Consider the following 25,546-nt stretch of genomic DNA (forward strand, 5'->3'; position numbering starts at 1 on the left):
CATGCATTCAGGGACTCACTACATGTATTCATGGACTCACAACATGCATTCAGGGACTCACAACATGCATTCAGGGACTCACAACATGCATTCAGGGACTCACTACATGCATTCAGGGACTCACAACATGCATTCAGGGACTCACAACATGTATTCAGGGACTCACTACATGCATTCAGGGACTCACTACATGCATTCAGGGACTCACAACATGTATTCAGGGACTCACAACATACATTCAGGGACTCACTACATGCATTCAGGGACTCACAACATGTATTCAGGGACTCACTACATGCATTCAGGGACTCACTACATGCATTCAGGGACTCACTACATGCATTCAGGGACTCACTACATGCATTCAGGGACTCACTACATGCATTCAGGGACTCACTACATACATTCAGGGACTCAACATGCATTCAGGCACTCACAACATGCATTCAGGGACTCACTACATGCATTCAGGGACTCACAACATGCATTCAGGGACTCACAACATGCATTCAGGGACTCACAACATGTATTCAGGGACTCACAACATGCATTCAGGGACTCACAACATGTATTCAGGGACTCACAACATGCATTCAGGGACTCACTACATGTATTCAGGGACACACAACATGCATTCAGGGACTCACAACATGCATTCAGGGACTCACAACATGCATTCAGGGACTCACAACATGTATTCAGGGACTCACAACATGCATTCAGGGACTCACAACATGTATTCAGGGACTCACAACATGCATTCAGGGACTCACTACATGTATTCAGGGACTCACAACATGCATTCAGGGACTCACTACATGTATTCAGCGGCGTTTTCCCTTTTCTGCCGTACTGCACAGGGAAGCTAACATCTTTATTAGTTACAAAGTGACAGAGACAACCGGTAAGAAGCATAATGAGTCAGCGGTCGGCTCCAGGGACAGACAGGCGCTGCTGGAGGGACAGGATGAGAAGGATGAGGGTTAGAAGTCTGTTGTAGGGTCAACATAGAGGCTGGTCGGCAGAGGGATAGTCCTGGAAGTCAGCGAACCGGGCTGAGACGAGGGAGGGAGCTGAGGGTTGGGAGGCAGTCACGAGGCCCCAGACACGCACGCCGTCTCCTACACTCCCAGCCTCGCTCACATGATACACATCTCATGATCCAGAACATTCCTTGTGAAATGCCTCGCCGTGATCACATCTGGCATGATGTACACAACAACATCAGATTTATTGGTTAGTAAACACACACACACACAAACACAAATAGGAGATAAGATAAGGAGTCCATTAATAGGTGTTGGGACACAGTCTAGACTCAGGTGATCATGGGAGGTTCCAGGCGGGTGACCAGGACTGGTTTGATGATGCAGCCAGGTGGCCTGGACTGGTTAGACGACTTCTCTTCCATGATGATGACTGATGAATAGATACCAGCAGCAGTCTGTCTAGTTCGGCCTCTTAGCTTTACAGAAACTCTATATCTAAATGGGAAACCATCACTTTACTGCTGAATATAAACACACACACACAAATACTGGAAAAGCAATGGGAATATGTGTCATCACTGTAGCCTACTTTACCTTCAGTTCCACAGAAAGACTACGTGCACTTCCTCTTTAATGTTCCTGGTGGATGCCAGCTAGATCCTCACATGACCAGGTCAGGGCTGAAGATGATAGACTAGTGTAAGGTGAGGTCATGCAAAGGGAAATTTCCCAATGAGTCAACTGAAAGCTTGCAACTAATTCACCAGTAGCCTAGTAAGACTCCGTGGGCTCTTTCTTACAATAGAACACTGTGCTTAAGATAACACAAGTGTGAACACTTTATGACTAGTGAGAAGATTTCACAACTAGTGTGAACACGTCATGACTAATGTGAACACTTCCTGAATAGTGTGAACACGTCATGACTGACGTGTTTCAGAACGATATACAGTTTGCCGACATAACTAATCAATAAGGAGGTCGTTCTTCAAAGGTGCAGCATTAGGAAGTCTAGGGCTGAGGAGAGGGGGAGGAGGAGAGGGGGAGGAGGGGAGGAACGGAGGAGGGAGGACAGACGGAGGGGGGGAGGACAAAAAGAGCAAAAGGAGAGTGAAAGAAGAGCATCAGGAAGTGAGGAAGACAGGAGGCAGCTGAACCGAGTCGGCTACACAGTCCAATGTTCAGAGGAAATTCACTGATGTGTAAACTACCAGGGAAGTTGGGACATGTGACTCACCTGGCGTGACACGCATCGTCAGGTGAGGCTCAATCTGTCTAGACGACTCGCGCACACGGTGTAACAACAAAATAAATAAAAAAATAAACATCAAGTTCAATAAAATTATCAGGTAGGCATAGCCTACACTAAACATATCTGGACATCAAATACAAGATAAATATTTTTTCATTCTTATAAAAGCAAAGTTAAGGAAGTTCGGGTGGGGGTAAAACAAATATGCCAACCAAAAGTGACTTGGTGGTGAATGTTTTCGGTCGTAGGCAGATCAGACTAGTGCTTCATGTGCAACGTCCGACCATGTTGCATGAGCCAAGCTGATACCATGTTGCATGAGCCAAGCTGATACCATGTTGCATGAGCCAAGCTGATTCAATCCGACACCGCTGTTGCCCCAAGCCGAGCCGCCATGGTCACCGGATAGGCCCGTCCCACACGTGACAGCTCAGCTGACGCAACCGGGAGGACTATATAAGCCCCGCCGGCAGAGAGGCGTCCGCAGCCAACACTTCTACATGGAGAAAATACAGACGAAATGGGTGAGATCAGGTGAGGCAGTGGAGATCCATAAAGAATCAGAATGGTCTATACCCCGGCTCTTGTGTTTGGGCCCGGAATGCCTGTTATGTCGAGAGAAGACAGTGTCGTCGAGCTGATGAGAAAGTTCGTCTGTCAAATGACATCCAGCGACGAAGGCAGGAGTCTGGAGAACACAGAGGGATTAATCATGGAGAGGGACTCTTCCAGTAAGTTCACTTCCATTTTTCTGGATTTAAAACTGAATTGTTTAGGTTTAATTTTGTTTTATTTAGTTGTACCATAAAACAAAAACAATAGGCCTAAAACAATATGAAACAAAAAGCAGGTGCCGGAGAGGCTAGAAACCCAACACCTTACCGAATAGCCTACAATAATGTAAACGATAGAAATAACTAACAATTAGGTTAGTAATGTTTATTTTAATAAATGACAAGTGGGTTTAAAAACGGTATTCACACTTTATTCAAATTTATTAGAAACCACAATTAAATGACGGCATTCGTTAATCCAAGTGGTCCTGCGTCAAGACCGCTAACAGAGTAGCCTGAACTGAACTGATGCAACAATGTCGCTGACTACTGCAAAACATGCTGATATGAGCTTGTTGCGATGTGTGTAGCCTACAGTATCATCTGGGAATGCGTTAGAAACGGTGACATTTAAAAAACACGACGGGTGATAAGAACGAACCATGATCTAACCATGGGCTCCCTGGCTATTAATAAAGTTAATAATAAATAAAATGTGTTGATAAAAAAAGTTAATAAAAAAAAAAACACAAAACCAAATGTAACCGATGTAGGTTCATCACTCCCTGTAGCGCCTAGCTCCTCATAGATAGTGGTCTGAACCATGCATGTATTAAACTGCGGTCCACAAGCTAAACTTCCAGCTGCCTCGCAAGGTTAACCTATGCTAGAATTTAAGTGAGTCAAATGAATGGGAACGAGGACATATCAGATGTCGAATTCATCCATGCCATGAAATTAACACACCTTCTCTTCTTTCCAGGTCTCTTCTCCGAGTCCTCTTTAGAGTACGAGGAAATGATCCAGCGAGATATGACCCGGGAAATAGAGCGATGTCTCTCCGAGGCCAAAGGATCAAGTCTCCGCTGCCGCGTCCTGCTCCTCCCCCGCCAGCTGACGGAGAAGGTCGCCCGGAACGTGATTCGCTCCTCGGCGGACGAGCCCTGCGGTTTACGGGGCGCTTCCATCCGGGTCTATTTGGAGAGGAACGAGACGCTGCTGTCACTGGGCAGCATCTCACCAGACCCCAGCGTCACTCCCACCTTCGAGCTGTCCGTCATCTTCAAGGTGGACAAGGGGTGGCCCCCCCTCAAGCACATCTTCGTGACCGACAAGGTGCTGAGACTGGGCCCTGAATACCGACTGATGAAGAAGAAACTCTACTCCTCCGCCAGCCCCGTCATTCACGACTTTTACTGGGAATAGTTTCTTATCAGGCACTAATGTTTGGCTTATTATATATTGCATTCCCTAGGACTTAATGAAAACTGTTGCACTTTTAACTGAAAAGGTTGCAGCTACTGTAGGTAACTAAAGATTGTACATAACACTGAATGAATGCAGTTAATGTATGCACTGTACTAAAAGAAACACTAGGCTGTTAATGGTTACTACTGGTGGCTAAAACAAAAGCACATAACTTGGGTGGATTTTCTGTCACTAGGCTATAGTTATAATATTGTTCAGGCAACTGTGTTCCGTTCAAAGGTACTGCCACAAAAGCCAAATAACAAATGTTTATGTAATGTCTTCATTGTGGAGAACTGGGAACATCCATGTCTGAGGGAGCTGGTCTTACCACTGACTGTCCGTTGATGCTGCTGCTGTATTATTAGACAGCAGCTGCGGTTTAACATAAATAAATGTGATTTTGCACAGAACCCTTTTGTCTCATTGTCCCAACTTGGTTTTGGTAAATGTAGTCGATAATGACTGAACTATCCCTTAATGCTAGACACTGCAGACTGAATATGAATTCTCTTAACTTTTAATAAAGAATTTGACAAAAACAATTTGACAACAAAAACACTATGAAATGAAATAAACAAATGTACACAAAGTCCAACACAAGTACAAAACTACTCTTTTGTACTCCCTCTAATAGACGGCAACTTAAACACACGATTCCTTGCAGCATATTTGGTGGTTACTGGCTAAACCCTACACAACAAAATGAGTCCCTCGTCCTTGGACAATCTCAACCGTCCTCAGAAATTCCTCCTCATCAACTCTTAGTCTCCAGTGTATTATGGATTGGGCACCAACCCAACTGGCCTATCAGAGAGCAAGGAGCTGTTACCATGTAGTTTCAACCTATCCCATGTAGTTTCAACCTATAATTTCAATGTAGAGGCTAGGAGATTGATTTGGGGTTCAGACACACTCCACACTTTCAGTTCTACAGGGGTTCTGGACACGAGTGCTAACTGTCAATAGAGCAGCTCACAACTACACCTCACATGCTGTTTGCCAAATCCTGTCAGAAGAATGAATGTGAACTCGTGAGATCAGGATGGTCGCACGAGGCGACGTCTGAGATGACCTGGAGATGAGAACACAGGAGGGTGCGCGCACACACACGTGCACACACACACGTGCACACACCCACGCACGCACACACACACACGCAAACACACACACGCACACACACATACTTACGTAGACACTGACGCACCGGGCAGACAGGGCGTGAACAAATGGAAACTTGATAACCCATAAACGTCAAAGAACAGTAAATAAACCCACATTACATTCCCTCTCAATCGTCCCTCAACAAGTCTCTCTTTTGAACCTCCTGAGCCTTGTGGGTTTTGGACCTTCCTGTTATTTCTTCATCTTGAGGTCGGCTTCCATGGCGGAGCGGCGCCCCCTGGTGCCTCCGTCCTGTCAGGAGAGAGGAGGGACGGGTGAGAGGTGACACAGCGGCGTCTCTCAGTCCGCCCGCACAAAAAAACACAACACCATCTCTGCCGCCCGCCACAGGAAATGAGGGAACCAAAGAAAACAAATGATTAAAAAGGACAGGAAAGGAAAAGAAACCGCTCTGTGCGTCTGACCACAGCAGACACGCAAAGAAAGAATTTCAGGAGAATTACTGGGGGATACACGAGAAGGCAAATGAGGAACCGCACACAAATGTTACGTACACACGCACACATTAACACGCACGCACACAAAAAAACAGAATGGGTCTAAATCCAGAGTCAGTTACTGAAGGTCAACGGTTTGGTGGCTGGTGTTAGAAGTAGAGATGTCAGAGGCCATGTTGGGTGTATGGAGTGTGTTTGACACATTGAGTGTGTAAACATTTGTGCTTTAGGCCAAACAGAACAACTGTTTAACAGATGTTTTTCCCCCCAAAAATGAAATGTGAAAACCAATAAACACTGATGTCATGTCAGTGATTTGTGTCGATAACGTTGTTTTTGGCATCTATGGATTCAAGGATAGGGGTGAGGAGGGCAGACATTATAATGTCATTATTCTACCTACATTTAGTCATCAAACGCAGCTAAATCACTGAACGGTGGTGGTCCTGAGAAGACATGGGTTTATAGTTGCGACAACAAGACAATGGTGGAATAACGTCAGAGCGATGCCGTACAGCTCATTACTAGTCTGACTCAACGGATGTAGGTTTTTGGGATAGGCCTCGTCATTCGCTTATTACTGGCCAAACAGTGGTGGCGAAATCTATTGTCCGCCCAATCAGATTCAATCCAGACTATGTGAAACAACAACATAGCAACCGCTCCGCCGAAGACGATTGTGTTGGTTTAACGAGTTTTGTTCCCCCCCTATCCCTGTCCAGACAGAACTTTCTCCAGTGCTGGCACAACGTTAAATGATGTTAGAAGTGTGGTTTTCAAAACGCTATTGTGAATTTGCGTAAAAGAAAGATGTTGAGCATGGGACTACACGTGGACGTGTGACAGCATGTTTGGTAGTGGCAGATCTGCCCGGAGAAACATTTACATTTTTACACAATTAGAGAGAGCTGTCCGACTAAGTAAAACACACAAGTCCAAATAGCTCTCTTACTCTGGCTTCACCACTCGACTCTGCTCTTAGTCACCTGTTTAGAAAGGAGACGCACTTGTGACTTCTGGCAAGTAGTGGTACATTGACTGTCTACGTGAAATGCAATTATTGTAAGTCGCTTTGGATAAAAGTGTCCGCTAAGTGACTAATGTAATTAAATAATAAAGTGTCGGAGCGTGGGAGAGTTGTCTATACAGACGGAAGAGTCGACCACTTCTCACATCTCCAGGCCAACAGATGAATGGAACTACTTGAATGTCTAAAAATGCCGTTTAGCAAATGACTGTGCCATCAGCAGGAAGGACGGCCAGTTAGCCAGCAAGCTTGCTACAAAGAGGCTGAATCAAATAGGAGACATGCAAGCCTGGAGATTACTTTGACCAGATTCTCAGATACCTTTTTCTTGGGAAAAATGTGAGTGGGGGCATCCGTCAAACAATTATTTAAGTTTGCAAGGCCTTCATGTATGCGCATACAGTATGTGTGTGTGTGTGTGTGTGTGGGTTTACAAAGATGTGTGTGACAGACGTTGAAACAGAGTGTGCGCGAGGCTTGACCTGGTGACGTTTGACCTTTGACCTGAATACTTACAAAGAGAGAGAGAAGGAAAGCAGGAGAGGCCATTGGGACACTGTCCTGTAGGAGGACAAATATTACAGTGAGAAAAGAGAAACAGAAACACACACACACACACACACACACACACACACACACACACATTCTTGTAGCCTTCAAGAATACGACACACACACACACACACACGCACACACGCACACACGCACACACGCACACACACTTCAGTTAGGGAGATACATACACGGAATGGGACAGAAAACAGGGACCGGGATTCACTCTCCTCCATACAACCAGGTGAGAAACACACACTCTCCTCCATACAACCAGGTGAGAAACACACACTCTCCTCCATACAACCAGGTGAGAAACACACACTCTCCTCCATACAACCAGGTGAGAAACACACACTCCTCCATACAACCAGGTGAGAAACACACTCTCCTCCATACAACCAGGTGAGAAACACACTCTCCTCCATACAACCAGGTGAGAAACACACACTCTCCTCCATACAACCAGGTGAGAAACACACTCTCCTCCATACAACCAGGTGAGAAACACACACTCCTCCATACAACCAAGAGACTCTGCAGAGTGCAGACAGACAGAGACAGACAGACAGACAGACAGAGACAGACAGAGACACAGACAGAGACACAGACAGAGACACAGACAGAGACACAGACAGACAGACAGAGACAGACAGACAGAGACAGATAGACAGAGACGGACGGACAGAGACGGACGGACAGACAGAGATAGACAGAGATAGACAGAGACGGACGGATAGACAGAGATAGACCGACCGACAGACAGACAGACAGACAGACAGACAGACAGACAGAGACGGACAGACAGACAGACAGACGGACGCGGGTGCAGGGGAGGAGGCTGCATGCGCCTACAGAGGATGTGAAATGTTGGAGGTCAGGAGAGAAGGATGAGTTATTAGATGATCAATAACCTGAGGAATGAGCAGGGATCCCAACATGCACTGCAAGGTACAATTCAGCACCAAAAAAACACCATTCATTCCCAATGGGGGTGTTACAATGGGGCCGTTACTGGACAGGGCCTCCTTTCTAAGTCTGTGTGTGAGTAGAATTATACCCAGTTTGTGTCCTGCTGTGTTTGCTGCATGTGACTGAGTGTGTTCCTCCCCCGGGGCCTAGTCTCCCCTGGGTCCTGATGTCCCTCTCATTCCAAATCCCAATGAATGGAACAGCTACTGGAGGAGGACACTTTCTGCCTTTCTATGTATGTGTGTTTGTGTGAGTGTGTTGATAAGTCCAAATATCATTAAAATCTCTGATATATTTGAATTATTTGAAAGCATAAAAAATGTGTGGGTTAATACTAAGCATATACTGTGTGTGTGGGTGTGTGTGTGTATACACAGCTCGGTGGTGCAAAAGACTTATGCTGCGTTCACACCGGGCGTGGCGAGAAAATTTGCGCTGCCCAGTTCGCCCAATCTCGCCGCGGGATCAATGGGTCGCCACGCGAATCCGCCGTAGAAAGTTTGAACTTTTGCGAATGTCGCCGCGCGGCGAATCCTGGCCGCCGCGCCACCGAGTTCACGCCGCCCGCCGCCCAGTTCGCGCAAATTGTATTGACTTTGTATGTAAACTCGCCGCGCTGAAGGAAACATTTGCGCCCAGTGTGAACACAGCATTAGGCCCCCTTTTGTTTATTTGTTTAAAGCTCTTTATCTGGACAGCATGGATTTATTTTAGGCAAAAAATGCAAGTGAAATAGTTGAAAACAGTACTACTCGCACAGTGTGCTCCTAAATGATTTTTTCTGATCGCACAAAACTATTTTTAGTTGCAAATGCGAGTAAAATGGTCGCACCTTAGAGCCCTGCACACACACACACACACACAAACACACGTTCTGGCCAGTAATGGTACACTGATCTTGCATCTTGACTACCTATGTTAAATGCACTTATTGTAAGTAGCTTTGGATAAAAGCAGCTGCTAATGTAAGGCCGTGTTAAGACTAGACTTCTTTTTTAAAGAAAAAGCACTGCCCTCTGCGCCTTTTCTGCGCTAGTGTTCTGTAATCTTAACGTGAATCATAGCCTGCGTTCTAACCAACTCAACCGTTAGCAAAATAATCCTTAACGTCAAAGAAATTAGTAATATTAAGTCCTAGGCCACTGAGAAAATTATTTCTTTATCCAGGCATCTTAGTTTTAACAGTTTCATTATAGCTGAGCAGGTTATATTTGTTCGTACGTGGTATTTATTCTGTTCACAACTTCGCGATCGTACAGCCAGGCTACAGAGCTCCAGAACCTCCTATGCCAAGCCGAGCTGCATCACGTTGTGGCCGGCCCAGAGAGCTCCTGTTGTGGGTACAAGCACAGGGCTAATAGCTCAGTTTGTGGTGCTATAATATAACCGAGTCCGATTGGTCAGCCGTCAGAAAGGCGCTTGACATCACACAGCGCTTTTCTTTTCTTAACTGCCGCTTTTTAAAAAGGCGTCCGCTTTTTGCCTTTTCCCATAGGGTTGCATGTAAAAAAGGCGCTGGCAGTTAAAAAAAACGAAGTCTAGTGTGAACACGGCCTCAACGTATGTAATGTGATGTAGCGTATATATTCGAAGCAGCCCCCCCCTCACCTTCTCGGCCGGCTCCCCGGGCTTGCGGCCCCCCTCGCGGCCCCGGAGGCTCTTGGTGCTCACGGCCGACTCGGAGGTCTGCATGATGAGCTGCGTGGCCAGGAACTGCTGGACGTGCTCCAGGACGTCGCGCTGCATCTCCAGGGCCATGTGGAACACGTCGTGGTCAGAGCTGTTGTACATGACGGCGTTCTGGAACATCAGCATGATGTCCCTCTGGAACTCGGCCGTGGTGCGGATCTGGCCCGACTCGATATTCTTCTTGATAACGGACAGGTCCATGGGCCTGAGTCAAGGGCGAGAGAGCGTGTGAGTGAGTGCGTGTGTGTGTGTGTGTGTATGAGAGAGATTTTCAGTTGAGTTGGAGTTGATAACTATTGTCTTATGAGCAGTGCCCGTGCAGAGCTTCTCTCCCCACTGAGCAAAGACACGTCTAAAAGACGTCTTTTAGACGTCTTTTTTGGACGTCCAAAGACATCCAATTAGGAGCCAGAATGAATGTTTTTTTTTAACGTTCAGATATTGGACCCGTTCTGCACGTCCACAGACGTCTTAGAGGGGTCCAAGCCAGACGTTTGAATATTGAGGGGTCCAGCAGACGAACAAACGGGGTTCTGGACCGACGGACGTTATTAAGACATGATCTGAACGTCTCCCTGACATTGCGTGTTTGCTGGGTCTGGAAGAACATAATTCTCTAATATGAATGAATGGTGCGCTCAGCCAGGGTAATTCACCTATCAAACCACCTGAGCGTTTATGAAGAGCAACTCACATACAGTATAGGGCACCATTATGCATGGACCGGGAGGAACTCTGAAGACACAGTTATCCATTAAAGATGTGGCTTATTACCCCATACATTACCCCATACATTACCCCATACATTACCCTGTGTTCGTTGGCTTATAGCCTACCAATTGACATGGACAATCGTTACAGCCTACCATTTCGACCATCGACTATTTGACAGTTATGCCTATTGCATTTGCCTTTTGCGTTTGCCTTAGTCCAAGCGTATCAGACCATATTGTGTTTTCATACCAGACCCTCTCACCTGTGCACAATGCTGTGGTAACCGGGGGCGATGTCATCGGACACGGGCTGCAGGAACACACTGGCGTACCTGAGACAGGTGACAACAGCACAGTCAGACGCCATGGCGCCGGCGACAGGTCACATGATTGGCTGAGGGGGGGGGGGTGGGGGGGGGGGGCACGTGGTTAAGGGCTGACCTGTGATTGGCCGCCGCTCTCCACACCAGCATGATGGCTTTCTTCCAGATCTTCTGGGCCTGCACGGCCTCCTGGTCTTCCCCGCAGATTGAGCTGAGGAGAGACAGAGACAAGGTCAGGAAAGAAAGTGGCAGAGAAAAAGAAAGATAGAGGTTGGATAGAACAGGAGAGAGAGAGAGAGAGAGAGACAGGGAGAGAGAGAGAGAGAGACAGAGGTTGGATAGAACAGGAGAGAGACAGAGAGAGAGAGAGAGAGAGAGAGAGAGAGAGAGAGAGAGAGAGAGAGAGAGAGAGAGAGACAGACAGACAGAGAGAGACAGAGGTTGGATAGAACAGGAGAGAGACAGAGAGAGAGAGAGACAGAGAGAGAGACAGGGAGAGAGAGAGAGAGAGAGAGAGAGAGAGAGAGAGAGAGACAGAGGCGGAGGTTGAGTAGAACACGGGAGAGAGAGGATCGGGACTCAACAGCACAAAAGCACACAGGACAGCTGCTACAGAGAAACTCATCTGGATCTGAGGTAAAAAAAGCATTTCTTGGACTCAGCACTATTTAGGCTTATAATGGCAAGCTCAGGTTACCCTGGCCACGAGGCAACGTAAGCACGGTTAGACACTCACAACTGGGAGGAGGCGGGGCTGCTGGCCAGCGAATCAGCTGTGGTGTAGCGCTGAGAGGAGGGGCCGTAGCCATCCTCGCTCTCACTGGCTGCTGGCTCCACCTCCGACAAGTAGGACCCCTCCCCTTCTCCACACTCCTCTTTCAGCTCCATGCCTTCATCAGGATCCCCGTCACTCCCTGGGTCCTCATCCTTCACCTCCTACACACACAAAGGTCATGAAATATTAAACCTAATCCATCAATGTGTGTGTGTACGTACGCATGTATGTGGGTAATATTGTAGTGGTCAGTAGAATTACCTTGGACTCCTTCCCTGATACAGAGCTGTCTTCTGAGTCTACAAGGGAGAGAGGACAGGTGTGAGAGGACAGGTTTGAGAGGACAGGTTTGAGAGGACAGGTTTGAGACAGAATCAGGGCTCCGAACCCGTTCAAAGAACAAAAACAGGGAACAAACAATATTTTACTAGGAGCAAAAATGGACACTTAATCCAGGGTTCTTACACCTTTTCCTAAGTGAAATTCAAGCATTTTCCAAGTGCAGTTTCAAGTTTTTCCAGCACCTAACACTGGAATAATAATAATTAAATATTTACTCAAAATGATCATTTCACTTCTTCATCACATTAAATCAGATGTTATAGTGCTATAAACAAAAGACTTAGCATCCTATATAGCCTGGCTGAGCCATCTAAAGCAATCACTTCAATCGACCCCCAGACAAAACTTCAATTTCAATAAAGACTTTACTGATAATGGGCATTGGGATTTGGTTGGTTCAGAGCAGGTCACAGTCAGGGTCAGGGTCAGGGTAAAGGTCATTTGATATGTTCTTGGGACTGGGGTCGCTGCAGCTGCTGTTAAACTAGTAGCCTTGTTCAACCTGGCGTCACCTCGGGGGAGGAGAGACTGGTTTCTATTCACCATCAGAACCAGATCCATCAACCAGCATTTTATTTTGTTCCCAGTGGTTCAGGGATGTGATGTTGGGGGCAGAATGCAAGAACAGAAACGAGAAATGCAAAAATATTGGTTCTGCTTAGAGCGAACCGATTTAAAAATAGTTCCATTTTGGCCTGCTTAGAACAAAACAGTCCAGGTGAGTGAGTGTGTGTGTGTGTGTGATACCCACCTAGACAGGGTGGTTCTGGCTGGGTCCACTCTTCTTCCTCAGCCTTTACATCCGTGCTCAGCGTCCTCTCCTCCCCGGTAACCCCCTCTTCTGTGCACTCACTTCCTGCTGGGCCGTTGTCAGGGGCAACAGAGGCAGTGATGTCAGTGCCCCCACCCTCCTGTCCCTCATCCCCCACCTTCCCCTTGTCCTCCTCTAGTTCCGCCTTTCCAGTCTCCGTCTCGGCCTGAGGCTCCAGCTCCCCGGGGCTAGCTGCCATCATAGCCCCGTCCTGGAGCTCCTGAGTGGGGTCTGATATTACCGTGGGCCCAGGCTCCGAGGCCTTCATGTCCTGGGACTCCCAGGGGCCAGAGAGGGAGTGTCCCCCAGAGACGGCCTCCTCGCAGAGGGAGAGAGCAGCCTCTACTGCTGCAGCATCCAGAGCCTCCACAGAGTCATCCACCTGGGGGGGGGAGAGAGAGAGAGAAGTAGTCTTTATTACCGTATTGGTCCGAATATAAGACGACCCTGAATATAAGATACAATACTTTTGAAGACCAAATCTTGTTTGTATAAAGAAAACCATTTTATTCAATTTCTGTTGTCTGTTTTTAAGTTAACATCTGGTTTATATTTAAAAACATATTTTATAAATGATTATATCAACATAAATTGGTCGCCAAGTCTCTCCATCTCTACAGCTGTATGTTGTGACTTGAGGGAGAAAAGCGGTGGCTCGCTTGGGGAAACACCGCCATCTGCTGTTGTGAATGTATAATTACATTTAAAAGTCTAGACCCCGAATATAAGACGACACCTCTTTTTCAGATGTTGTCTTATATTCGGGACAATACGGTAATCCCCGGGGGGGAATTGCGGTCACACACAAGATTTAAGATTATTTTTTATTCCTATTCCTATTTAATGTACGGTGTACAGTCACGGTGAAATGTTGCTGCCGGTTCCAAGATTATGCTACTCTTCATTCTAATACTCAATTGCAAATTTACAAGTTACAATTTACTAATAAACACAAATTACACAATAGGTATCCTTTCTATAAGGGTAAAATTAGCTGGGACGGGATAGATAAGGGTCTGGATGGATTATGTACATGCTATACGTTTATTTATTTTTATTTATTTAACCTTTATTTAACCAGGCAAATCATTAAGAACACATTCTTATTCACAGTGATGATGGCCTGAGAAAAAGTACACGCTTCTTGAGGGCGGGGGGAAAGGGGGCTGTGAAAGAAAAATCCAGTTAAAGGACAACAGCCACAACCCCAACAGCACAGACAGGCAGCACACAACCACAACAGCACAGACAGGCAGCACACAACCACAACAGCACAGACACACAGCATAGAAACATACAACCACAACAGCACAGACAGGCAGCATAGAAAGACAACAGCAGACATCCAAACATAAAGATATATGCACTACTTGCAGCACACATATCAAGCACAACACAGCTCAGCCACCGAGGAATATGGATTTGAATAAATAAATAAATAAATAAAGGGGGGGGGTGTTGGATAGAGTCATTCAGGTGCTGGATAGAGTCATTCTGGTGTTGGATAGAGTCATTCTGGTGCTGGATAGAGTCATTCTGGTGCTGGATAGAGTCATTCAGGTGCTGGATAGAGTCATTCAGGTGTTGGATAGAGTCATTCAGGTGTTGGATAGAGTCATTCAGGTGCTGGATAGAGTCATTCAGGTGCTGGATAGAGTCATTCAGGTGTTGGATAGAGTCATTCAGGTGTTGGATAGAGTCATTCAGGTGCTGGATAGAGTCATTCAGGTGTTGGATAGAGTCATTCAGGTGTTGGATAGAGTCATTCTGGTGCTGGATAGAGTCATTCTGGTGCTGGATAGAGTCATTCAGGTGCTGGATAGAGTCATTCAGGTGTTGGATAGTCATTCAGGTGTTGGATAGAGTCATTCAGGTGCTGGATAGAGTCATTCAGGTGTTGGATAGAGTCATTCAGGTGTTGGATAGAGTCATTCAAGTGCTGGATAGAGTCATTCAGGTGTTGGATAGAGTCATTCAGGTGTTGGATAGAGTCATTCAGGTGTTGGATAGAGTCATTCAGGTGCTGGATAGAGTCATTCAGGTGCTGGATAGAGTCATTCAGGTGCTGGATAGAGTCATTCAGGTGCTGGATAGAGTCATTCTGGTGTTGGATAGAGTCATTCAGGTGTTGGATAGAGTCATTCAGGTGTTGGATAGAGTCATTCAGGTGTTGGATAGAGTCATTCAGGTGTTGGATAGAGTCATTCTGGTGCTGGATAGAGTCATTCAGGTGTTGGATAGAGTCATTCAGGTGCTGGATAGAGTCATTCAGGTGCTGGATAGAGTCATTCAGGTGTTGGATAGAGTCATTCAGGTGCTGGATAGAGTCATTCTGGTGTTGGATAGAGTCATTCAGGTGCTGGATAGAGTCATTCAGGTGTTGGATAGAGTCATTCTGGTGCTGGATAGAGTCATTCTGGTGTTGGATAGAGTCATTCAGGTGCTGGATAGAGTCATTCTGGTGTTGGATAGAGTCATTCAGGTGTTGGATAGAGTCATTCAGGTGTTGGATAGAGTCATTCAGGTGTTGGATAGAGTCATTCAGGTGTTGGATAGAGTCATTCTGGTGCTGGATAGAGTCATTCTGGTGTTGGATAGAGTCATTCAGGTGTTGGATAGAGTCATTCAGGTGCTGGATAGAGTCATTCAGGTGTTGGATAGAGTCATTCAGGTGTTGGATAGAGTCATTCAGGTGCTGGATAGTCATTCAGGTGTTGGATAGAGTCATTCAGGTGTTGGATAGAGTCATTCAGGTGTTGGATAGAGTCATTCAGGTGTTGGATAGAGTCATTCAGGTGTTGGATAGAGTCATTCAGGTGTTGGATAGAGTCATTCAGGTGCTGGATAGAGTCATTCTGGTGCTGGATAGAGTCATTCAGGTGCTGGATAGAGTCATTCAGGTGCTGGATAGAGTCATTCAGGTGCTGGATAGAGTCATTCAGGTGCTGGATAGAGTCATTCAGGTGCTGGATGGCTTGTAGGAAGAAGCTCTTCCTGAGCCTCTCCGTGCTCGCCACGTGAGTGAAGTATCTCTTCGATGGCCGTGGCAGAGAGAACAGTCCATTTCCTGGGTGGCTGGGGTCTCTCAGGATCCTGTTGGCCTGGGTCTTGCATCTTCTGGTGTAGATGTCCTCGAGGTGAGGGAGTTGCTCCCCAAGGTACATTTAGCTGACCGTACCACTCTGTAGGGCTCCGACCCTGAGAGCTGCTGTTCCCGTACCAGGTGGTGATGTTCCCAGTCAGGATGCTCTCGATCGTGGACGAGTAGAAGCTCCGTCGGATCTGGTGGGACGCTCTGAATTTCCTCAGTTGTCTGAGGTGGTACAGTCTCTGATGTGCTTTCCTCACCACAGTCTCTATATGTGTTGACCACGTCAGGTACTTGAAGCTATCCATTCTCCTTTAGTTCCTCTCCTGCTTCCTCCCAAAGTCCACCACCATCTCCTTTGTCTTGCCGACATTCAGTTGGAGATTGTTTTCCTGACACCACTGGATCAGGGGCCTCCCTTCCTCCAGGTACGACCTCTCATCAATATTGCCGCTGTGTCGTCAGCAAACTTGACGATGGCATTGCAGTCGAAGGTTGCTGTACAGTCGTGCGTGTACAGGGAGTACAGTAGTGGGGACAGCACACAGTCATGGGCGGCTCCCGTGTTGAGTGTGAGGGGGGATGAGGTGTGGTTGCCCACCTTCACCACCAGACAGGAAGTCCAGGATCCACTTGCAGAGGGTGTCGTTTTGACCCAGGACCCTGAGCTTGGTGTCAAGTCTGGGTGGAGATATAGTGTTGAAAGTTGAACTGTAGTCAATGAACGGCAGTCTCACAGCCCTGTTATGCTTTTATTGCCTTTTAATGTTTTTATTGTTTTAATGTTTTATTGTTTTGTACTGTCTTGTTGTGGTTTTAGCGTTTGTCTATTGTTATGTGTCATGCTGCAACACTGAATTTCCCTAACGGGATGAAAAAAAAAATGATCGTATCGTATAACCTGACACGTTCCCCTTGCTCTTGTCTAGGTGGGATAGGCTAGTGTGAAGGATGTGGGCTATTGCATTCTCTGTGGATCTGTTGGGTCTGTATGCGAACTGTAGGGGGTCTAGTGTGCTGGGCAGTGAGGAGCAGATGTGTTCCTTGACCAGCGTCACAAAGCACTTCATCACCACGACGGTGAAAGCTACCGGGCGGTAGTCATTGAGGAAGGCTGGTTTTGGCTTCTTCGGTACAGGGATGATGGAGGAAGCATGTGGGGACAATGAACTGCGCCAGGCACAGGTTGAATATGATTGTGAACACAGGAGGCAGTTGGTCGGCGCACGCCTTGAGAACCCGCCCTGCGATACCGTCTGGTCCAGCGGCTTTCCTGACGTTCCCGTTTAAACACCCTTCTGAGGTCGTGTTCAGAGAGTGAGCGCTCTCTCCTCCCCTCCGCCTCCGGTGCGATGGCCGTTGATGGTCTCGAAGCGCGCATATAAAGTGTTGAGGCTGTTCATGAGCATCACCTCCCGAGGAGGATGGAGAACCTGTCATGGTGTTTAATCCCTGCCACACACTTCTGAGGTCGCCTTGTATTAATTTTAATTCCATCTTCTCACCTTGTTCTCTCTTGGCTTCCTTTACTGTTCATCTTATGCTGTATTCTGCTGCCTTATATTCGTCCATGTTGTGTCTGTATTCGGCCAATATGTCTCTAGTCCTAGTTTGTGGGCAGCAGTGCACTTTTTTAGGGCCTTATATCTAGGGTGGGTTAGGGTTATTGTTAATCCAGGGTTTCCGGTTTGGGTAAATATTGATGGTCTGTTTGGCTCTCTATAGCGCCCTAGAGCGCATTACCCATTGTAAACAATGAGAAAACAGCACCAGCTCTAAAATACAGCTTGCCGGTGGACACGCACCCTAAGCTAGCTAACAGAGCTAACTGGAGATGTGTTCACTCAGTCCCTATTCCCTATGTAGTGTTCCCCATATAGTTAACTACATAGGGAACGATTAAATGGTTTTCGGACACTACATGGAACGTCATTGTGTTGGATATTCATGTACGCAAGCAAGCACACGTGCCCAGTATCATGTAAACAACCCGAACACTGATGGCAGCAGGTTGAAATATCAGGTATGGTTGAAATTGTAATGATGTGCAAGTGTGGTTTTGTCAGCTTTAGTGCTGTCTGCTAAGCAAGCTAAAGCAAGCAGTGAAGTTACACAATAAGATTGTGATAGCAAGTTAGCTCACGACAGCAGCTTCCATAATATTAATGGTATCTGTTGGTGGATAAAAAGCTAACATTACAATGATGATTCCTGTAGCTGTTTTGATGCGGTTGGTTCAACTTCTGTTTCTCTGGCAGGAACAGAGACAAACTCAAACTTGCAACAGCTACAGGAATTATCGTAACGTTAGCTAACTGCTTTAGCCACTGGTAGCAGGGCTGCCAAGTTTGACCAAACATTTGGAGTGAGATTTATTTCACTTACTCACAAGCACCGCCCCCCCGCCCCCCACACACACTCTGTATCATCACCTTCAAGAGATGAATAGGTCTACTATTCGAACCCTAACCCTAACCCTGTTCGTGTGCGAACGGCATGTGAAGGTCGTCCAGCTTCTCACATCATTCAAGGACTGGATATTGGCCAACAGGATACTAAGCAGCAGTGGTTTGTGTGCTTGAGTCCGAAGCACCTTTTTGACCCTGCGGCCACGTCCACAGGAGCGCAAGCACCTGGTCCTTTGCTCTTCGCTGTTGTTGTTTGAGGATCTCCACCGGGAAGGAGCCGAAAAAGACCTCTGGATTTAGGTGAGACGATTTATATCCAATGTCTACGAGTGTCTGATATTTGTGAATGAGTGTTCCCACAACTGTTTTCGCAAAAATATCCACTAGTAAGCTGCAAATAACGGACAAATATCTTAATAACTCTACTTCGGCAAGAAGGCTGCAGAGTAGGTCCACGCCATCTTTGTCATTCCGCACACACGCGCGCACACACAATTCATACCTTCTCCTCAATAATGGCAATGATGTCTCCCACTGTCTCCAGGTCCAGCTCGTCTCCCATGTAGGACACCGCCACCAGGTCTTCCTCCACAAGCCCCACCTCCTTCGCCAGCTCCGCCTCCTCAGCTAGTTCGGGGTCCACTTTGGCAGCATCTGTTCCTGGTTCTGTTCACAACAAACAAACACGCATGGTCACGACATAATAGCACATTGATCTTCCTGCGGGAATGGAAACTTTTTACAGAGGGAGACAGACGGACAGTGAAAGACAGATGAGAGGGGAGGACAGAGATAATGGGAGGGAGGGAGGGAGGGAGGGAGGGAGGGAGGGAGGGAGGGAGGGAGGGAGGGAGGGAGGGAGGGAGGGAGGGAGGGAGGGAGTGGGACAGAATAGTAACCTGTGTTGGGTGGAGCAGGGCTGGCCAGGGCAGGGGTCAGAGCCACAGTGGTGGGGGCTACAGTTTCCATTGGACGAGACAAGGAAGAAGCATCTAACAAGACAACACCGCATAGAGTTTGTAACACAAAAAAGGCTAACATACACAGCACTTGGGGGGATGGGGGAAAACACAAAAACTTGAACGCACAACACATCTGGACTGTGTCACGGTCACCATAGTTACCTGCGGGGACAGCGGTGGTGGCGGTTGGAACTCCGTTAGCCAAGACTCCGCCTCCGTCTCCCTCCACCACCTGACAGGAAATGACGTCAACAAGAGGATGCGTCTATTGCTGTCCAAAGTGACACACATTATATACTCAATAGGTCCAATCCTTCCAGGGATCAAACCTATAGCACAAGCACCATTCTCCGACCAACCAATTCATAATTCTCAGACCAGTTACCAACTGAAGGGATCATTCTCCAAAGCTACTGATTCCCTCTCTCTCTTCCTCCATTCCCTTTCCTTCTCTCCTCCCCAGAGGGTGTGTCCTCACCAGCCGGGGGCTAGCTGATATCAAGCTGCCTTTCTTCAGCAGCTCCGAGAGGAGAGGGGAGGGCGGCGGCGTGGACTTCTGGCTGAGAAGCCTCTTCTGAGGGGAGTCGTCCGCCAGAGCCCCCAGGCTCCCGTCTTTAGGCCCCGCCGACGGGGCCTCGGACGCAGGCAGGAACACCCCTACACCCTGGGCCTGGAACCAACCGACCAGAGGATGACATCAACTGACTGCTCTTCACTCCGACTGTATTGTATTTGATGAGGTGAATTTAATGCAATAACTGATCCTGTACCATCCATCTACTGATAGCTATCCAGGCGACTTGGCGTGAAGATTTGGTCCGTGCAGGAGAAGTGGCCCAGCACATTTCGATGAACGCTAAAAGACCACAGTTCGACAAGATGCCGGCTCTTACCACAGGATTGGCAGAGGCCTCCTCGGTGGAGGGCGTGGCCATGTCCATGGGGGGTGCGGGGGTCTCAGTCTGGGCCCCCTCCAGACTGGAGGGGCTGGTTCCCAGGGGGGAGCGCACGGTCACACTGGGCAAGCGCTTGGGCGTGTTCTTCACTGCCTGGCGGGCTGGGAGCCAATGAAGAAAGAGGAGAGGGGTTCACATATCAAGCACTTCCGCACTGATGTCAGTGCTTTTGTGAGGAAAAAACTTTTTAAATAAAGTTTTCTTGTTTGTTTGTTTGTTTGATTGATAAGAGTCCTCTTTGGTGGGAACACCTCAATTAGTGGTTGTATGAGATCTAGGATAATCAACATCGATAGACACAGGATTCTGGTCTACAAGCGCAAATAGAGGGAAAACAAACAAAATATCCAACTTACCCTGATAGGCTGTTTCTGTGGCCTTCCTCTTAAGCTCCGCCTCCTCCTCCTCCTGCTTCTTTTTTCTGTGGAAAGAGAAAATACTTTCAAACCAACTCCCTGAACCCTACTGGTTCTGTGGCAAGCAGACAAAACACAATACCGTACATAGATACACACTATACGGATTAAAAAGCAACAAAGGCAGCGCTAAAGTGCATGATCATCATTGTCAATGAAATTATTATACAATGGGTATACAATGGGTATACAGAAACACAGACAGGTACACATTCAGACAGGCAAACCGTGTGAAAGACATGTAAACTCCCGGACCATGCAAGACACTTGGATGTATCTGTATTGTGATACGTGTTCAAATGTTCAATTACTGCACATTAATTCAATAACTGACATAGCACCACCAGGTAACCACATTTTTACATAGCTTCTATAACATCCAGTGACAAAAAAAAATCTTCCCCACCGGGGCCAAAATATATTTCTGATCTGCTGCTACGTTATGAACCATCCAAACCACTCAGGTCATCTGGCACAGGCCTGCTTTCTGTCCCCAGAGTTAAAACAAAACATGGAGAAGCAGCGTTCAGTTTTTATGCTCCACATATCTGGAATACACTTCCAGAAAACTGCAGGTCTGCTGCAACTCTCAGTTCTTTTAAATCAAGACTGAAGACTTCTTTTTTTGCTGGGGACAATTCAGTAGTCTCTGAATATTCATGTCCACAGCTTCCCCCCCTAAACTCTACGCCCATGAACAAGAGTGTATTCTTCACTCTGAACACGACACGTTGAAATATTAGTGGGTGATGATGCACCAATAACAAATTTCTAAAAGATGATTTGTGTGCTCCAGTCTACTCTCATTGTGAAACTGCTGTTCTTTTAACTGAGAGAACTGGTCCTCATCTCCTCAAGATGGGTTTAGCGTGTGATCTTTCACAGGTCTATGTATATTATATTTATATTTTGTTCATGTGAGGCAATGTACGGACGTGGCAACAAATTTCTAACAAAGGACAATAAAATAATCTATCTAAAAAAGACAGACAGATAAATAGATAGGAAGAGGGGCTGGTGTCTTACTGGGATATCTCTGTCCAACGCTCCTTCAGCTGGGAGTCCAGCTGGCCTGTCTGGATCAGATCCACCTCTTTCTTCAGCTTCCTGTCCAGGCAGGACGCACAGGTTCAAAGGTTAAATAGGAGGGCTGCTGTCCTCCACAATGGTTTTGAGCGTGTCCTGTGTGCTGACATGTTTACAGGTGTAGAGAGGTGTGTGTGTGTGTGTGTGTGTGTGTGTGTGTGTGTGTGTGTGTGTGTGTGTGTGTGTGTGTGGTGTTTCTGCGTTCACCTGTATTTCTCCTGTGTCTCTCTCAGTAGTCTCTTCAGCTCCTCTATCCTCTCAGCAGTCAGTCTGCGTACGATCACGTCCTCAATGGTCTCCACCACCTCTCCCTTCTCCCCCCGCTTACGCCTGAAACCAACCACACTTTAACCACACTTTCTACAGGGTTAGAAACCCTAACCCTAACCCAGAACAAAACCACACTTTAACCACACTTTCTACAGGGTTAGAAACCCTAACCCTAACCCAGAACACAACCACACTTTAACCACACTTTCTACAGGGTTAGAAACCCTAACCCTAACCCAGAACACAACCACACTTTAACCACACTTTCTACAGGGTTAGAAACCCTAACCCTAACCCAGAACACAACCACACTTTAACCACACTTTCTACAGGGTTAGAAACCCTAACCCTAACCCAGAACACAACCACAATTTAACCACACTTTCTACAGGGTTAGAAACCCTAACCCTAACCCAGAACAAAACCACACTTTAACCACACTTTCTACAGGACATCTTAAGTCTAAAGATACACAACCATAGACAAAATAACAAAATGTGATACTGTCACGTCATGGAGTGTGTGTTTATGTTTTATAGAGAGTACTCACTTTGGGGCCTCTGTGGTCTCCAGCAGCTCAGAGTACTGTGAGGCACAGTGCTGTGAGGACACACGCAAAGAGTCAGGACAACCAATTTGAGAGTTTTGATATGTCTGTTGTGCGTGTGTGTGTGCGTGTTTGTGTAGGAGAATACATGTTTAATCTCACCTTTTGCGAAAACCAGTCTGGAGGACGACCTGACTCAGAGAAAGGCTTGATGGCTCTGCTCACAGAGACCCTGGCAGGCACATAAAGTCAACATGATTCAATATCATTGTAGAAATGTGCTCTCAAGTAACGCTAGGAAAGGACAGTGGTGATGGACAAATCACCAGCACAAATATCTATACAGCACATCAGGCTCTGAGGCTCAGCATACATAGGGCTCACTAGTTAACAAGCTGGCTATTTGGGTTAATGCATGTGTCGTGTGGTTCACAATTAAATGACAGAAAAAAGCGTATGTGTACGGTAATCCCTTTAACGTTAACTTACCAGTTCTGGTCTCCACTTCTCATAACCGAAGATGCAAGGCACAGCTTCTCCCGCACCGACCACGGCTCTGTCGGCCCTACCGCCAGCATCTTGTGTTCTACAGAAATATAACCATACCAGCGACCTTGTAACCACAGGGGTTGGCTGTGTGTATCATAAGAAATGTGAAATGGTGAAAGAAACTAAACTAGGTCAAGCAGGCAATATATCTATCTTAAATTAGCTGGCTCCGGAACGTTAGCTAGTTAATGTTAACGTTAGCTAGTTTGACAGCTTGAAATAAACACCATGTCAGCACTATCAGTCTACAACTCTTGAAGACAAAGCTGCTAGCTAATGTGTTGTTGACAGAGGCAGCTAATAGTTATCTAGTTAACGTTAGGTAGGGTTAGGGTTAGCTAGTAGTTATCTAGTTAACGTTAGGTAGGGTTAGGGTTAGCTAGTAGTTATCTAGTTAACGTTAGGTAGGGTTAGGTAGGGGTAGGGTTAGGTAGGGTTAGGGTTAGGGTTAGGTAGGGTTAGGGTTAGGTAGGGGTAGGGTTAGGGAGGGTTAGGGTTAGGTAGGGTTAGGTAGGGGTAGGGTTAGGTAGGGTTAGGTAGGGGTAGGGTTAGGTAGGGTTAGGTAGGGTTAGGGTTAGCTAGTAGTTAACGTTAGGTAGGGTTAGGGTCAGCTAGTAGTTGGCTAGTGAACGTTAGGTAGGGTTAGGTAGGGTTAGGGGTAGGTAGGGTTAGGGTTAGGTAGGGTTAGGTAGGGTTAGGTAGGGTTAGGGTTAGGTAGGGTTAGCTAGTAAACATGTTTAACACAATAGACCGTCTCAAACTATTGTTAGCAGTTAGCCAGTTAGCAGTCCCGGCCATCTATCTCGCTACTAATAAGCTAGCTAACTACAGGATACATAACATTAAATAGTAGTAACGTGAAGTAGTACAGTAGAAAAACGAGTAATAGCTGGCGAGAGTAGACCAGAAGGGTAAATAAATGTAAATAGTAATACTCACTCCCGACCCCGCTCGCCATTGTTGTGGATACAGACAGGGCCGCGGGCTAAACTTCCGCCAAAGAGTATGGAATGCCAAGAAGAGACATTTGGGTGAATTTTTGGCACCCCACCTGAAGAGTGTGCTCATGTAGCGTTTACGCCATTATGGACTGACATCTGCAGCCGAATTCATCCAGTCAGGTGAAGACTACAAAACAGCTGCCGAAAAAAACATCTGGAAAAACGAAACAGTGTTCTGCAATAAATTGTCAGAACTATCAGAGTACAAGTCCAGAGCTTGCCTTTCACCAAATATTCTGATATTCTGACAGGTAATTGTTTGTTTAACTTGTTCACAAAAGTGTAGAAATGGAAGTTTACTGGACCTGTCAGTGCTAGCTAGCTAGTTAGTTAACACAGTGTCTACTAGTTTACAGTTAACCATTGTAAACTAGCAGGAATGGCTCTGAGACTTGTTTCAGGTTGACATGGTTTTATAGGGTTAGGTTAGGCTCTATAGAGTATCTGACCTGTACACAGAAAGGCGTCCCATCACAGTTATATGTGGTAACATGTCTTTATTCGGAAATGTCTTTATTCTGAAGGTTCGCTATTCGGAAAAAGCTCTGAAAGGTCACTATTCCGAAAAGCTGATTTTGAAATCCATAGTCTACTATAGACCTGGTCCAGGGCGATATCCTACAGATAACGCCCTGTTACGCTCAATGCAATTTACCTATGAATGCGCTTCCTCGGCCCGCTCGTCCGAGTCTACAGACAAAACCGTTTCGTTACTCACCGAAGTCAAAACAGCGTTGGAAAGATGAAAGCCTACACTGATGATTCCTGTAACATTAGCTATTTTGCTGCAATTGGTTCAACTTCTGTTTCTGGACAAAAGTCATTACCTGCTGTATGCACTTCCCTTTAGATGGTGAAGTAAACAGAGAATGTCCCGCGTGGGAGTCCAATGCTCTGACCACTACTCAACTTGTGCAGTGGAGAATGGCGGGTTGATTCTGGTGTCCTTCTTGAGTTTGGTGTGCTGCAGGCCAACATTGTTGGGAGTAAGGGAGGGATGGAAGGAGGGAGTGATAACCCGAGAAACGCTATACTAGGCTATACAAACGCTAAAAAAAAAAAAGACTGAGATGGTAATAGTGTGAATTCCTGATTATTTAGTATTTAGTAAACGCAAGTGTCAACATGGAAAAAGTGAGTGCATGACACTGTACAGCACAGGTTGCGCAATCAACT

General features: G+C 46.6%; 2 protein-coding genes across 2 annotated transcripts; one reads left to right on the forward strand and one right to left on the reverse strand.

Moving 5' to 3' along the window:
- Positions 1–2,770: 2,770 nt before the first annotated feature.
- On the forward strand, positions 2,771–4,591 carry LOC311319544 (DNA damage-inducible transcript 4-like protein). The gene is made up of 2 exons (XM_084451105.1): positions 2,771–2,972; positions 3,778–4,591. The coding sequence occupies exons 1-2, from the start codon at positions 2,807–2,809 to the stop codon at positions 4,218–4,220; spliced, it is 609 nt and encodes a 202-aa protein (XP_084307231.1). The 5' UTR covers positions 2,771–2,806; the 3' UTR covers positions 4,221–4,591.
- A 175-nt stretch (positions 4,592–4,766) lies between these two features.
- Positions 4,767–24,336, reverse strand: brd8b (bromodomain containing 8b). Its single transcript, XM_084450655.1, has 19 exons — positions 24,309–24,336; positions 23,310–23,406; positions 22,983–23,052; positions 22,824–22,873; positions 22,211–22,333; positions 21,944–22,024; positions 20,858–20,922; positions 20,439–20,602; positions 20,024–20,215; positions 19,708–19,777; positions 19,483–19,575; positions 19,086–19,249; positions 13,028–13,469; positions 12,196–12,233; positions 11,896–12,095; positions 11,278–11,370; positions 11,100–11,168; positions 10,043–10,328; positions 4,767–5,678 (listed from the first exon to the last, which is right to left on the reverse strand). Exons 1-19 carry the CDS (start codon positions 24,325–24,327, stop codon positions 5,619–5,621), a joined length of 2,376 nt encoding a protein of 791 aa, XP_084306781.1. The 5' UTR covers positions 24,328–24,336; the 3' UTR covers positions 4,767–5,618.
- Between the last annotated feature and the right edge of the window lie 1,210 nt (positions 24,337–25,546).

Source organism: Borostomias antarcticus, assembly GCF_949987555.1.
Source record: "Borostomias antarcticus genome assembly, chromosome: 16".
NCBI lineage: Eukaryota > Metazoa > Chordata > Actinopteri > Stomiiformes > Stomiidae > Borostomias > Borostomias antarcticus.

Excerpts from the sequence above, each read along its gene's own strand:
- brd8b (XM_084450655.1), bottom strand. Across the intron at positions 23,053-23,309 it reads AGAAGTGGAGACCAGAACTG|GGTCTCTGTGAGCAGAGCCA; the intron begins GTAAGTTAACGT and ends TGTGCCTGCCAG. Across the intron at positions 12,234-13,027 it reads GCCAGAACCACCCTGTCTAG|ACTCAGAAGACAGCTCTGTA; the intron begins GTGGGTATCACA and ends TCTCCCTTGTAG.
- LOC311319544 (XM_084451105.1), top strand. The coding sequence starts at position 2,807 with ATGGTCTATACCCCGGCTCTTGTGTTTGGGCCCGGAATGCCTGTTATG. Across the intron at positions 2,973-3,777 it reads CATGGAGAGGGACTCTTCCA|GTCTCTTCTCCGAGTCCTCT; the intron begins GTAAGTTCACTT and ends TCTTCTTTCCAG.